This window comes from Fukomys damarensis, unplaced genomic scaffold, assembly GCF_012274545.1.
Source record: "Fukomys damarensis isolate Sample0158 unplaced genomic scaffold, DMR_v1.0_HiC HiC_scaffold_30, whole genome shotgun sequence".
Taxonomy (NCBI): Eukaryota; Metazoa; Chordata; class Mammalia; order Rodentia; family Bathyergidae; genus Fukomys; species Fukomys damarensis.
The window spans coordinates 4937362-4952273 of NW_022900942.1; the positions used below are offsets into that span (position 1 = coordinate 4937362).

The 14912-nt window shown below is 55.9% G+C and overlaps 1 protein-coding gene across 1 annotated transcript in view; it reads left to right on the forward strand.

The window, feature by feature from the left end:
- The window catches only part of Cacna1a (calcium voltage-gated channel subunit alpha1 A), a 179279-nt gene that overhangs the window by 162122 nt on the left and 2245 nt on the right, over positions 1 to 14912 (forward strand). Inside the window, exons 39-48 of the mRNA XM_033757319.1 lie at positions 631 to 727; positions 3349 to 3454; positions 10211 to 10318; positions 10438 to 10538; positions 11468 to 11577; positions 11683 to 11821; positions 11975 to 12088; positions 13298 to 13333; positions 14104 to 14290; positions 14686 to 14907. Coding sequence (XP_033613210.1) covers positions 631 to 727; positions 3349 to 3454; positions 10211 to 10318; positions 10438 to 10538; positions 11468 to 11577; positions 11683 to 11821; positions 11975 to 12088; positions 13298 to 13333; positions 14104 to 14290; positions 14686 to 14907 — 1220 coding nt within the window. The remainder of the gene's footprint in view (positions 1 to 630; positions 728 to 3348; positions 3455 to 10210; positions 10319 to 10437; positions 10539 to 11467; positions 11578 to 11682; positions 11822 to 11974; positions 12089 to 13297; positions 13334 to 14103; positions 14291 to 14685; positions 14908 to 14912) is intronic.

Consider the following 14912-nt stretch of genomic DNA (forward strand, 5'->3'; position numbering starts at 1 on the left):
TTCCCCTCCCCGCCTAGGCCCCCTCAGAGACCAGCCTCAGCCGACTTTAAAAACGACTATGAAAAATGAGATGTGGTGGTGCACGCCTCTCATCCCAGCACAAGGGAGGCTGAAGCACAAGGATCACTCGGTTCCAGGCCAGCCTGGGCTACATAGTGAGTTCAAGGCCAGCCTGAACTATGCAGCAAGACCCTGTCTCAAAAAAAAAAAAGGTGGCGTATGCCCATCATCCCAGCACTTGGGAGGCTGAGGCAGGAGGATCTTGACTTGAGGTTAGCCTGGACAACATACTGAGACCCTGTCTCACCCTCCCGAAAAAAAAGAATCCAACAGGAGAACCCTCCTTTCCCCCTGCCAGAAGTAGAGTTGAGGGTCCAAGTTGAATCTGACCAATCTCTCCCTCTCTCTTCCCTGCTGATGAGCAATGAAATAATAATTTTTAATTACCTTTTCTTCCATTTTTTTCCTCCTCTTTTCCATTTATTTGAAATATCTATTTTATCATTTTCTGCATCTTTCTCTATTTTTTCGGCTCGTGTGGGTTTTCTCCTCTTTTCTTCTGTTTCTCCCCACCGCTCCACCTTTGGTTTCCGTCCCCACCCACCCGTGTTCTGTTTTCGGTGCTGCCAGGGGCCGCATGCCATACCCGGACATGTATCAGATGCTGAGACACATGTCTCCTCCCCTGGGGCTGGGGAAGAAGTGTCCGGCCAGAGTGGCGTACAAGGTAGTCTACCTCTGCCGACCCGTGCCCGGCACTGGGGATTTTTCAGTGCTCATCAGAAACACCTAGCCGAGTCTTCTTCTTCCTTTTTTCTTTTCTCCTGAGTACCCGGGTCATGACCATCCCCTGACGCAGCGGCACACTGTCCGTCCTTTCGATGAGTTGTCTACGTGTTCTGAGACTCCATTATGGCCACAAGCCGGGGGAGGGTGGCAGGGAGCACCCAGGTCCCCAGCATCCCGGGCCGCCAAACTGGAACCTCAGGGGAGTCGCAGTCAGGTCTGTGCCCCGTCCCGAGTGACCCCACGCCCAGGCAAGGGGGGGCCCGTCCTAGAGAAGGCGAGGGGGCCCCATTTGGGTACCCTGAGTCCCCTGCGCACACACCTGAAGCTGATCTCTGACCTAGGGCCTCGGGGGTACCCGACGCCTCCCAAGGAGCCCCTAGAGCTTCCCCTCCCCTCCCTGCAGCTCTCCCGCCCCCACCCCCAGGACCCCACATGCCTCCCACTGCTCCAGCCAGCAGCAGGCGCAGCTGGGCCCCGAATGGCAAATGGCGAGGCAGGGCAGATGCAGGCCACGCACGCTGCCTGGCGGGGCCTGGGGGACTGCATGCTGGCTGAGGGCCAGGGCCGCCCGGCCCCCAGACTCTCCCTCAGCACCCACGGACAGATGCTCTGTTCCCCCCGCGACTCGCCTGTGGAAGCTCAGGGTGACCTTTAATGACGCCCCACCCCTGCCAGAACTGACCCTGTAACCCTTTCCCACCAGCCCCTCTGCCCTGTGTCTGTGAGTGTTCTGCCCCACCCTCCAGCCATCCCTCAAGTGCCCCTCTTGTCCTTTTTCTTGGCCTCTCCTTGAAGGCTGTGAGAGGGAAGGAGAACCTTCCCCTCCTGGTCTCTTCAGGACTTGGGGGAAGGGGATCCACAGAACACTTCCCTGGAAATCCGCCCATAGGGTGAGAAAAAGACTTCTCTCTAGGAGAAAGCTGTCATATTAAATATGCACATGTAGCTGGGCATGGTCATACATGCCTATAATCTCAGCATTATGGAAGGCTGAGGCAGGAGGATCACAAGTTTGAGCCCAGCCTGAGCAACAGTGATTTAACAAGACCTTTTCTCAAATTTAAAAATTTTTCAGAGGGCTTCCGATGTAGCTCAGTACAAAGGCCCTGGGTTCAATGTCCACTATGGAAAAAAAAAATTTATAAAATAGGGAGCCAAGCCAGGCATGGCTATAATCCCAGCACTTGGGAGGCTAAAGCAGGAGGATCACTGCGAGTTCCTGGCCAGCCCGGGCTACAGAATTCAAGGCCTGCCTGAACTCCATAGGTAGACCCTGTCTCAAAAAAGAAAATAAGGAGCTCTTTGTGCAGTGCCCAACATGCACAACTGTACACATCCCCTTGTCTGTATGTTTTTCTGCCTACTTCCTTCCTGCCCTTCTCCCAAACCCCACGTTTTGCTCTCCCCTACCCCATCTCCCATCTGTGTCTTCTACCAGTGTGTATCTGAAGCCCTGGTGGGCCCCAAACCTGCCCTTGACTCTCTTCTCCGTGTCACCTCAGCCGGAGCTGGTGCACACCACCCGGTCCCCCCTCCCATGCCCCTCAGCGCGGAGGACAGAGCCCCTGCCTGGGACACAGGGACTCTCCTTCTGCGGGCCACGGGAATGCCCCTCCCCTTCTCCCCGCTACCGCAGACAGCCAGGCCCGGCCTTGCCCCAGACACACTTCCCACGGAGCTATGACTGAGTCTCGAGATTCGTCGCATGCGCCCTGTCTGTTCCTTCAGTGTCTGGCCTTGCTGCATGTCCGCGGGGGCCACCGCCTGCGCTTCCCAGGAATGACTACCCCGTGCCATTCGTCCGCTCCATCCCGGCCAGCAGGGGGCGGGTGGGAGCCGGCGGCTGTGGCCTGGACCCTCTGCCTGGCTGCTGCATGCGTGCCTGGTATCTGGCTTGTGCTCTTTCTCTTTGGGGTCAGAATGGATCCGAGCCAGCCGGAAGAACTCTGGGGGCAGAGTGATAATTTGGGGCAGCGCTGGCAATGTTAGGTCTGGGGTCCAGAAAGGGCAGGGAACCGGGCGTGGTGGCGCACGCCTGTAATCCTAGCACTTGGGAGGCTGAGGCAGAAGGATGGCTGCAAGTTCAAGGCAGCCTGGGATACATAGTGAAACCCTGTGTCAAAAATAAATAAAGTAAATGGCAGAGGTGATGGTGCATATCTGGGATTTCAGTGACTCAGGAGGCTGAGGCAGGAGGATCTCAAGTTCCAGGCCAGCCTAGGCAATTGAACAAGACCCTGTCTCAAATTTTTTCAAAATCCTGGGATGGAACTCAGTGGTAGAACACTTGTTTGCCTTAGTGTGTGCAGGGCCCTGAGTTTTATCTCCAGCACCACAAATAAAATGGAGAGTGAAGTTTAAGATCACAGAAGAGCCCCAGGCACCTACCTCACTGGTCTCAAGGGACATCAGGACATCCGTGGTGGGACAGGTGGCCAGAGCAGGGGCTGCACTGCCTTCAGAGTTCTTCCTGGGGCTCCCTGGGCAGGGTGGGTGTGGCTCACAGGGACCCAGGCAGGGGGCCTCAGAATGACCTCCCTCCCCCGGGGTTTTCTGTAGAGGCTCCTGCGGATGGACCTGCCTGTCGCTGATGACAACACTGTGCACTTCAATTCCACCCTCATGGCGCTCATCCGCACGGCCCTGGACATCAAGATCGCCAAGGGTAAGGGCAGAGAAGGCAGAATGGGAAAGCAAGGCCAGCTGGAAAGCCAGAGAATCCAGACACCCTGCAAGGGCCTACATTCCAGGAACTCCCTGGGAAAATCCTGAAGGAGACAATAAGTTACACGGATACAGGGGGATGATCCCAGGCCATGTGTGCAAAGGCCCTGGGGCAGGAGTGACTGAAGGCAGAGGATAAAGGGCCCTGACTTGGCCTCACGGAGCGGGGCTCATAGGGCCCATCCCCGAACACTATTCTGCTGGCCACTATAAGGATGACAGACAGGGAAGAGGCCACCATGGGGCCCTGGGTCAGTCTGACTTCTGTTCTGGGATACCTGAGGCTGAGTGCTTCCTAAAGAGAGAAAGTTTATTTAGCTCACAGTTTTGGAGATCCAGGGTCCAAGCTGCATGACACAGGCTACGTGACAGGGACTTCTTAGCCAGGTTCATATCTGTCATCCAGCACTCTGGGAGGCTGAGGCAGGAGGATTGCAAGTTCCAGTTCATCCGGGCATGGTGGCACATGCCTGGAATCCCAAGAGGCTGAGGCAAGAGGATCACTGCCAAGTTCAAGGCTAGTTTGGCCTACATAGTGAGACTCTGTCTAAAAAACAAAACAAAGCAAGTTCTAGTTCACCCTGGGCAACCTAGTGACTTGGCAAAAAGTTTGTCTCAAAGTAAAAACCAAGAAAGTCTGAGAATGTAGCTCAATGCCAAAGCCCTGATTCAGCACCCAGTACTGCAGAGGAGGGAGAGGGGTCCCCAGATGCCCAGGCCAAGGCTCTCTCTTCATCCTTAGAGGGGCTGAAGGGGCAGTGGGCAGGGTCCCCAGGCCTGGTGTGGATTTTGGAGGCCTGAGAGTGGACTGGTTGTGATCTGGCAGAGAGTGACGCTGCAGGGTGGAGTGAGGTACGTGGTCATCAGAGCAAACTGGGACAGACAGGATGGTAAAGGCTGAGCCGAAGGCCCCGCCATGGGTAGGAAGGGTGCTGTTAGGATGGACAGCAGAGCTTAGGGGACACCTGTTCCTTTCAGGTTGACCTGGCTGTCACTGAGTGTCACAGACCAGGTATGTCGTAAAGAACAGAGATTTCAACCAGGCACAATGGTGCAAGCCTGTCATCCCAGCTACTCAGGAGGCTGAGGCAGGAGGATCACGGGTTTAAAGCCAGCGTGGGCCACTTAGGCCCTGTCTCATAATAAAAATTTCATTTTGGTACCAGGGATCGAACTCGGGCCCTTGCACTTGCGAGGGAGGCAGCAGAACCACTGAGCCAAACCCCCGGCCCTCATAATAAAATGTTTAAAGAGCAGAGGGTGTGGCTCAGTGGCACAGCGAGGCATAAGGATCCATCCCAGTACCACATAATTAATAAAGAAATCCGATGCGAGAGGGTGACAGCCGGGGGACAGTGGTAGGGAGGGGAAGAGGACTCGGAGCCCCGGCCTAATCCCTGGTGGATGTTGCTTGTGCCGGTGACTTGCCAGGCACTGGGGCGCAAGTCACTGCTCAGGGCCAGGGCTCTGTCCAGGAAGGCGAGGAAGTGAAAGGTGAGCGGGGCTTCCCTCGCGGGGGACACAGCGGGACTGTCGTGTCGGGGGCTGGGAGGCCCATGTGCACCAGAACCCTTGACCTCTTGCGTTTCTTTATATAGCAAAACACTCACGAGTACATTTTAGGCGTACACCGCGATAGCACTCATCGGAGGGAATTTGCGCCTGCACATGGCACCACCTCTGTTTTCTGCTGTCCCCGTCCGCTCCAGCCCCCTCCCCTTCCTATGTGCCAAAACTACGTCTCCATGTTCTCCCTTCCATTTTCACTTGTTTTCCTTGTCCCTTCTTTCCTTTCTCCCTCCCTCTTCCCTTGTTCCCATTCCCATCTGAATAGTATACATTTTAGTCCTCATTTCCATTTTCAGTTTCTCACACCAGAGAAACCATGTGGTATTTAAACGTGTGTGTCCGATGTATTTCACTTAGGAGAGTATGGTCTCAAGGTCCATCCATTTAGCTATAAATGTCTGAAGCTCATCCTTCTTTATGGCAGAGTAGTACTCCACTGTGTTGTTTTGTTTTTTTTTTAAAGAAACATATCCTCTTTATCTATTCATCAGTTGATGGGCATTGAGGCTGTTTCCAAGATTTAGCTATTACAAACTGTGCCGCTACAAACATGGGTGTGCATATATCACCGTGGTGTGGTGCTTTTAATTCTTTCAGGGAAATACCAAGAAGGGGAATAGCTGGGTCACATGGAACCTCTAGTTTGTTTCTTGAGGCATCTCCACACTGATTTCCACAGCGGTTGCACCAGTCTGCACTCCCACCAGCAAGGGAGAAGGGTTCCTTTCTCCCCACAGCCCCGCCAGCGTTTGTTATTGGTCGATTCCTTAATAATAGCCATTTTTTCTGGAGTGAGATGGAATCTCAGTGTTCTAATTTGCATTTCTCGAGCGACCAGTGATACTGAACTTTTTGTTGTTTTTTGTACCGGGATCAAACTCAGGACCTTACACTTGCGAGGCAGGTGGCGGCACCACTGAGCTAAGTCCCCGGTCCCGCTGTTGAACACTTCTTCATAAGTTTATTTGCTGTTTCTACTTCTTCATCTGAGAAGAATCTTTTCATTTCAGGTGCCCATTTTTGGATTGGGCCTTTAAATCTGGAGCGTCTTTTTTTTTTAAGTTCTTTATATATTCTAGATAGTAGTTCTTTGAGGAACAGCTGGCAAAAATTTTTTCCCATTCTGTGGGTTGTCTCCGCACTCTGTTGGTGGTTTCTCTTGCTGAGCAAAAGCTTTTTGACCTCCGCTTTTGAGAGCCTCAGTGCCCATGTCTGCTGTCTACGCCACTGTGGTAGTCAGCTTTCTCCCATGACAGGATACCCGAGGAAAGCAACTTACAGGGAGGAGGGGTTCAGTCCTTGGTCTCAGACCCCAAGGCAGGAGCATCATGGCAGAGGTGCAGGGAGCAGGGCCGCTCACATCATGGTGTCCAGGAAGCAGAGAGAGAGGGAGGAGAGAAAGGAAGGGACCCGGAACCAAACCACTGCCCTTCAAAGGCACAACCCAGTGACGGCCACCCCCACTTGGACGGCGTCCTTCTCTCAGCCCCTGCAGCATGAGCTATCAGTGGATGAGTCGTGGGGAGGATTCCATGGAGGAAGTCAGCCCCGGGCTCCAGGCCGCACCTCTGAGCCCTGCGGCCCAGGCGAGCGAGATGTCCATCTGTGTGTGCCAGGGGACACTTCACAGAGAGACCAGGGCAGTCCCTGTGAGCCCCCCAACCCCTCCCTAAAGCCCTTCGCAACCATGTCTTTAGCACATGAGTTCTGAGGAACATTTCAAAGCCAAACCATTAACAGCCATACAGCAAGTACCACAGATTTAGGGGGATGTTTGTTTTTTTATAGTGTGGGGGCTTGGACCCAGGGTCTTCACACTGAGCCATTTTTTACTTTTTATTTGGGAGCGTGGTCTTGCTAAACCACCAAGTTGCCCAGGCAGGGCTTGAACTTTTGAATCCAGGTGTTGGCAGACAATTCCTTGGGGCGGTAGGACTGAGGTCTCCCTTTCCTTGCTGGCTTTACTTTCGCTTTGTTTTAATACCGGGGATTGAGCCCAAGCCCTTTGCAGTGAGCTATATCCCCAGCCTTTTTTATTTTTTATTTTGAGGCAGGATCCTGTTGAATTGCTTAAATTGCACAAGCCAAGCTCCAACTTGCAAGCCTGCTGCCTCGGCCTCTCAGAGACCTGGAATTACGAGCTTAATTTTTGTTTCTCTGTAATCCTGGGGAAGGAACTGAGGCCCTTGTACAGGCCAGGCAAGCACTGCCCCCGAGCGCACTCCAGCACACGCACTTTGCTGCTTGCTGGCAGCGCTGAGCCTCCTGTGGCAGGGTGAGAGGCCCTGGGGGACGAGCTAACTCCACCCTTCAGATTCTCAAACACGTTTCCTTTTCACCCAGACATGTCTGCGCCCTGAAGCCTCCTCCCCAGGGCCACATTCCTTCCACTCTCCCCTCTCTGGTCTGTCCCCACCCCAGGGAGTAAGGTCAGCTCTGACCACCCGCCCCAACTAGTGCAAACCCAGTCACCATAGAAGGATTAGCTGGCAGCGGTGGCTCACACCTGTGATCTCAGCACTCAGGAAGCTGAGGCGGAAGGATCAAAAGTTCGAACCCAGCCTGGGCAACCTTAGTGACTCAGCAAAAAACCCTGTTTCAAAATAAAAACATGGGGGGGGTTAGCTCAGTGGTTCCAGCGCCTGCCTCGCAAGCCCAAGGACCGGAGTTCAATACCTGGTACCGCCCCCACCCAAAATAAAAACGGAGCTGGGGTTGTAACTCAGTGCAAAAGCCTTGAGTTCAATCTCCACTGCCACAGGAAAAAAAAAAAAAAAAAAAAAAAAAGTGGGTCCAAGGCAGCGATCTGCTGCCATCTAGTGGGCAGAGGCCAGGTTCCTGCTCTGCGTCCCTCAGTGACGCCCCACAGCAGAGGCCAGCAGTGCTGAGGTCACCTCACCTGTTCCCATGCTGAGAGCAGATGCACCCATCTGGCAGCCAGCAGAACCAAGCCCCAAAGACCAAGTGGCTGAAACTTCCAGTACTGGGGACCAGAAGCCCAAAGCACTGGCAAGGGTGATCTTTCCTGCTGTCTTGTTTCTTGGCTTTCATTGGCACCTTCTTGCTCCTCTTCACAGGTTCTTCCTCTTCTGAGGACAGCAGGCCTTTTGTTTTTTGAGACAGGGTCTTACTATGCAGCTCAGGCTGATCTTGAGCTCACTATGTGGTTCAGGCTGGCCTCGAACTCACCGCAATCGTCCTGCCTCAGCCTCACCCAAGTGCTGGTGTTACAGGCGTGTGCCACCGCACCCAGTGCTATTTTAAAATATATGTCATTGGACCGGTGATTTGGCTCAGTGGTTCTACTGCCTGGCTTGCAAGCACAAGGGCCCGAGTTCGATCCCGGTACCACACAAAAAATAAGTAAATAAAATATATGTCATTTAAACAATAGTCACCTTCTTATAAAATACTAGAATTTATTCCTCTTGATTGTAATTTTGTCTCTAATAACTAATCTCTTGCTACACCTCCCCTTCCCCAAAAAGACACTTTTTAAAACTTAGGTATTGAATATTGAATCCAGGGTCTTCACACAGAGCTACATCCCCAGCAATGACCCCACTACCACCTCCCTTTTTTTCTTTTTCTTTTTCTTTTTTTTGAGAAAGGGTCTCACTAAGTTGCCCAGACTGGGCTCAAACTTTCTATCCTTCTGCCTCAGCCTTCCAAAGTGCTGGAATTACAGGTGTGCACCATGATGCCCAGCCAGTCTCTCTCTCTCCCCCCCCCCATATATATTTCTCTTGTTGTTTCTTTGTTTTTTGAGACAGAGTCTTGCTGTATATTCCGGGCCGGTCCTGAACTCACTATGCAGTCTAGTCTAGGCTGGCCTCCATCACATGGTGATCCTCCTGCCTCAGCCTTCCAAGTGCTGGGATTCCAGGTGTGTGTCACCACACCTAGCCTAAGAGTCACTTTTTTTTTTTTTTTTTTTTTTTTTTTGTACCAGGGATCAAACTCAGGACCTTGCCCTAGCGAGGCAGGCAGCGGAACCTCTGAGCTAAATCCCCAGCCCAAGTCACTTTTAATGGGAAATATTCTATTCTTTCCTAATTGCCAAGAAGTGGCTACACAGACCCTGGAAACCTCTCTTAGCCATGATAATGGCAAACATAATAATTAATTCCACCATAATAATTTCTTCCCGGGAAGAAAAGACTGTCATAGGGTGGTGCTGATTCTCCCAATGGTCTGGACCTCCTCCCAACCTGAATCTGACCAGCTCCACCCCATGCAACTTGGCCCCAGGGACCACAGGAACTCTCTGTCACCAAACTCTGTGGCCATGTGAGGAAAGAAAGTGAAGCCGGGTGTGGTGGCACACACCTGTCATCCCAGCACTCTGGAGGCTGAGGCAGGAGGATTGCCACAAGTTTAAGGCCAGCCTGGGATACATAGTGAGTTCAAGGCCAGAATTTTTTCTGCATAGTGAGACCCAGTCTCAAAAAAGAGGAAAAAGAAACAGAAAAAAACATACCATGAGATGGACACAGGAAGTACAGTGTCACACGCTTGTAATCCTAGCTACTCAGGAGGCTGAGGCAGGAGGATTGATCACAAGCTCAAGGACAGTTTGGACAATTTAGCAAGACCTTCTCTCAAAATAAAATTTTAAAAGTCAGGGTAGAGCACTCACACTCATGAGGCCATGGAATCCATCCCCAGCACCACAAAAAGAAAATAGAATCACCAAGACCCCATCACAAGGTGTCCACCCTGTTGACCTTATTTAACCTCACTCCCCTCCCAAGGCCCCACATCTAAACACCGCCTTGGGTTGGGTTTCTCCTTTTTGTCCCTCACAACGTGGGTTTGGCAGGGACAAGCCAAACCATAGTGGTAGAGTAAGAATCCCACAAGAGACACTGTCCCCAAGCCACATGTGTGTTAACTGCTGTGACTGTTAGACAACCAAGAGGCATAGGCTGTGGCTGCCATCCCCATGTCACGGGGGAAACTGAGGCACCGAGGCTAAGAGTAATGAGGCCACCATCGAGCCCTGCTGAGGACCCACACTCATGTGGCCGCCCCCGGTGCGGCCTAAACCCGCTCTGGGCCGGCCCCGTGGCGACCAGGATGGTGGGGGTGTCCCCGAGGTCAGGATCTGTGTGTGCCCACGTTGCAGGCGGAGCTGACAAACAGCAGATGGACGCCCAGCTGCGGAAGGAGATGATGGCCATCTGGCCCAACCTGTCACAGAAGACGCTGGATTTGCTGGTCACCCCGCACAAGTGTAAGGGGACAGCTGGCCAAGCCGTGACCCCGAAGGACCGGGCGATGGGGAGGGAAGGCGGGGCCCGGGGAGGCGCAAGGAGGCGGGGGCCGCACGGTAAGCTCACTCTGTGCCCCCAGCCACGGACCTGACGGTGGGGAAGATCTACGCGGCCATGATGATCATGGAGTACTATCGACAGAGCAAGGCCAAGAAGCTGCAGGCCATGCGCGAGGAGCAGGTGCGTCTTCCATCTTCACCATAGTGCAGGGACACGCTCGGTACTGGAAACCAATCAGGAAGACCGAGGAGGGGACCAATCAGAACGGCCGGCCAGGGAGCCAATCAGAACGTGGGGCGTGGCCCCACTCTCCCACCCCACCCCCCGCGCGGACCCCCGCCAAGTGCTTGGATAAGCTGGACCCCTTCTTTAACTCCTGTCGGATTGCCCGCCTGTTGTGTTCTCGGGGAGCTACGGCGGGCCCTGGGGTGCAGCTCGAAGCAAAACGGACCAGTATCCCTCTGTCCACTAAATCAAATAGCCTGGGAGCAGAATGCTGTGGGAAAAGTGGAGCCACTGAAGGTGCGAAGAGAGTTGAGATGTGAAGGGGTCACAAAGGGATGGCAGGTGCAAAGGCCCCACCTGCTGAGGTGGGGGACAGTGAGGAGGTGGAGGTTGTGGAAGAAAAAGGACGAGATGAGAGAGGTGATGGGGCAGAGCCCTGGGGGCTGTACAGAGAGGACCCTAATGAACAGGGAGCCCACCAGGCTGTGTGCTCATGGGCGCCTCTTGGCGGCTTTGGAGGGAACAGACTTCAGGGAGCAAGGCGGTTGCTAGGAGACCTGGGAGGCGTTCAGCGCTGGACCAGGTGGGAGATGCCAATCCTGCCTTGAGAAGGGATCCCGCTCAGGGAGGAAAGGTCCAGACAGGTGGAACTTGGGTAGGTGAGTGCCGGAAAGTATCAGAAATGCTTCTCAAGAGCAGAGCTTGGTGGTACACGCCTGTCACCCCATCTACTAGGGAGGCTGAGGAAGGGGGGTTGCCAAATTGAAATCCAGCCCTGCCAATTTAATGTAGGGCTCAGCTCAAAGGGAAAAAAAAAGACTTGTCTAGCACCTGAGCTTCTGATACCCCCTCCATCTGTCCCTGGCTGCTCTCTGCCTGCCCAGAACCGGACACCACTCATGTTCCAGCGCATGGAGCCCCCGTCCCCGACACAGGAGGGGGGACCTGGCCAGAACGCCCTCCCCTCCACCCAGCTGGACCCTGGTGGAGGCCTGTGAGTGTTGCCATGACCCCCAGGAGACGCGGAGTGGGGAGGTGCTGGGCTCAGGTTCCTCAGCCCCTTGTGTCCCTGCCATCCCGGCCTCTGTCCCCCTCACAGGATGGCTCAGGACAGCATCATGAAGGAGAGCCCGTCCTGGGTGACCCAGCGGGCACAGGAGATGTTCCAGAAGACTGGCACTTGGAGCCCAGAGCGTGGGCCCCCCTCCGACCTGCCCAACAGCCAGCCCAACCCACAGGTGCTGCTATCCCTCTGCCCCAGCCGTTGGGCCGGCCTGGGTGACCGGCAGGCAGTGCCTACCCCCCACACCTGAGCTCCCTGCTCTGCCCCCGGACTTGCCCCCGGGGTCCTTGCTCCTCTTCGGCTCACCCCACGCTGCCTCTGCCTGCAGGCAGTGGAGATGCGCGAGATGGGCACCGAGGGCTACTCAGACAGTGAGCACTACCTCCCCATGGAGGGCCAGGCCCGGGCCGCCTCCATGCCCCGGCTGCCGGCCGAGAACCAGGTGAGGGCTCGCACCGCCCAGACCCCGCTGGCTGTTCCCCTCATGGGGGCACCACCTTCCCCTCCAAACTTGCAGCCTAGGGCTTCTCCCCCACACACACCCACACTCCTCACAAGGGATGGGCGCTCCCTGTGGGCTGAGTGTGGTAGCTGCTTCCAAGCTGTTTCCCTAGGTCTTATTTGGGGGTTCTGAGGGGGGATTTGGGGTGAGGTGAAAGGAGAACCTGTTGGTCCAAGGGAGAGCTGCAATGGAGAATTCCAACTACCAACTGCATTCTGGGAGTCTGAGGCAGGAGGATCCCAAATTCAAGCTCAATGAGCAATGTAGTCTCAAACTAAGAAATACAAATGGGCTGGGGATGGAGTTCAGTGCAAAGGCCCTGGATTCAATCCCTGGTGCTGGGGGGAAAAAGCCACTACTCACATGAGCTCCCAAACATACAACATACATGCACACAGACATGGGTTATGCCTACGCATGCATACAGGCAAACATACATGCACACACACATGGGTCTTAGGACCTACAAGCTGTATCTGGGGTGGGTTGTGGGTCTGAGTCGTCCTAGTCCCTGTCTGCTCTCTGTGGGCTGCAGGGTGGGCAGAGTGTGTGCCTGGCGTGTGTGTCTGTGTGTGCCGGCTTTTCTCAGCTGGGGGCCCCCGTCAGGGGACATGGGAGGGTTTGGCCAGCTGCCTGTGTGAAGCTGACAACGGTACCATGTGAGCTTCCCAGCCTGTGTGTGCGGACGGCTGCGCTGTGCCTGGTTGGGCCCGGATCACCCGGGGCCTGGCCTCTGGCTGCTCTGACTTGGCGAGGGGAACGCCCTGGTGCATGTGGCCACCCAGTCCCCGCATCAGGACTGTGTTGCTTGGCTCCAAGAGAGGGAGGGGACAGGACACCCACCCAGCCATCCCCGGGCTCAGCACATTGCATGAGGAAGGGCTGGGGCTGTGGCCACGCCGTTCCATGTCTGTCTCGTGTGCCTCTGCCATCTGTATGTCTCCTGTCTGTCTCTGCTGTACCTTGCGGGGGGCGGCCAGCCAGGTCCTGGGACCCCCTTTCACCCTCCAGAGATGGTAATCTCTCTCTCTTCTATACTGCACCTGCACCTCCTCCATGTCCCCCACCACCTCACTCTCTTTCCAGCCTTTTATATTTATTTTCTCCTTTCTGTCTTTCTGTGTGCACCATCCCGTGGGGCTGTGACAGAGGAGAAGGGGCCGGCCACGTGGGAGTAACCTCAGTGTATGTACCGGGCCCCGCAGCCGCCTCCTCCTCCCCACCCCCCCGCAGGAGAGCCCAGGCCATCACCCCTGTCCCGAACCCCACCCTCACTCTGCAAACCTCACCCCTCCCCCTGTGTGTGCGTCCTGTGTGTTCGGGGGCCGACCTGCCCCACCCCTCCTCTCAGGGCCCCGCGGCGGGGGCCCCCCCCCCCCCCCGCAGCACCTTGATCTTGGTTGCTTTTCCACCCCACCACCTAGCCCAGCCCTGCAGCCTCATGTCCCTTGGCTCTTGGGCAGGCCTGGTGTCTGGGTGTCCCTCCTATTCCTCTCTTCTGCCTGCTGTAGAGAATCACGGGCCCCAAGTCAGGGCCTGATTGCAGGGGTGCAGGCTGAGGCCCCCCCACCCCAGGGCCTCAAATAGCACAGCCTCAGCCTGGGCATCAGGAGCCAGAGTTGAGGGTCAGGGAGGTGCTGAATGGGGCAGCTGGAGCCCGGCTTCCCAACCTTCCAAGGGGCAGGGGCCGCCTACAGCCTCGGCTCCTGGGTCTGCAGCAGGTGACCCTGGGAAGCAGCCACAGGTGGGGAAGCAGCCAAAGGGGGGCAACCCCGTCTGCCCGTCTGGGGCAGGCTGTACCCCTGGGCCCTGTGGCACCCCCAGGACCCTTCCCCTGGATGGTCGCAGCACAACTATGGGCAGCTGCCCGTGGGCCACACAGCCGCCATCTAGAGGAAAAGGATGAGGGCATTGCCGTGGCTCCCACTGACCCCAGCCTGCGGCCTTTCCCCCAGACCATCTCCGACACCAGCCCCATGAAGCGCTCTGCCTCCATGCTGGGACCCAAAGCGCGACGCCTGGATGACTACTCCCTGGAGCGGGTCCCACCTGAGGACAACCAGAGGCACCACCAGCGCCGCCGTGACCGGGGCCACCGGGCCTCAGAGCGCTCCCTGGGCCGCTATACTGATGTAGACACAGGTGAGCCCAGGGACGGGGGCTCTGGGAAGGGACAGAGGAGGATGGAGTTTAGAAGGAGGAAGAAAGGTGGGACCCAGGTGCAGTGGCACATACCTGTCACCTAGCACTCAGGAGGCTGAGGCAGGAGGATCACCATGAGTTCAAGGCCAGCCAGGACTACATAATGAGACCCTGTCTCAAAAAAGAAAGGGAAAAGGAAGGAAGGTGGGGGGACCGAGGGCCATCTTCGCCCAGCCCTGGGACAGGGAGCTAGCTGGCTGATGGAATGCTAACCAGGCTCAACCCCAGACCTGTCTGGGTTCCCATCCCTGGGGTCCCCACACACGCACCTCATCCTGCCTCCCCTCCTCCCTTGTGGTCACCCATCCATCCATCCATCTGTCCTTCCGGCCCAGGCTTGGGGACAGACCTGAGCATGACCACCCAGTCCGGGGAACTGCCTTCGAAAGAGCGGGACCAGGAGCGGGGCCGGCCCAAGGACAGGAAGCACCGGCAGCATCACCACCACCACCACCACCACCACCCGCCCCCTGACAAGGAGCGCTACGGCCCGGAGCGGGAGCGGCCAGAGCACAGCCGTGCCCGGGCCCGAGACCAGCACTGGTCCCGCTCGCCCAGTGAG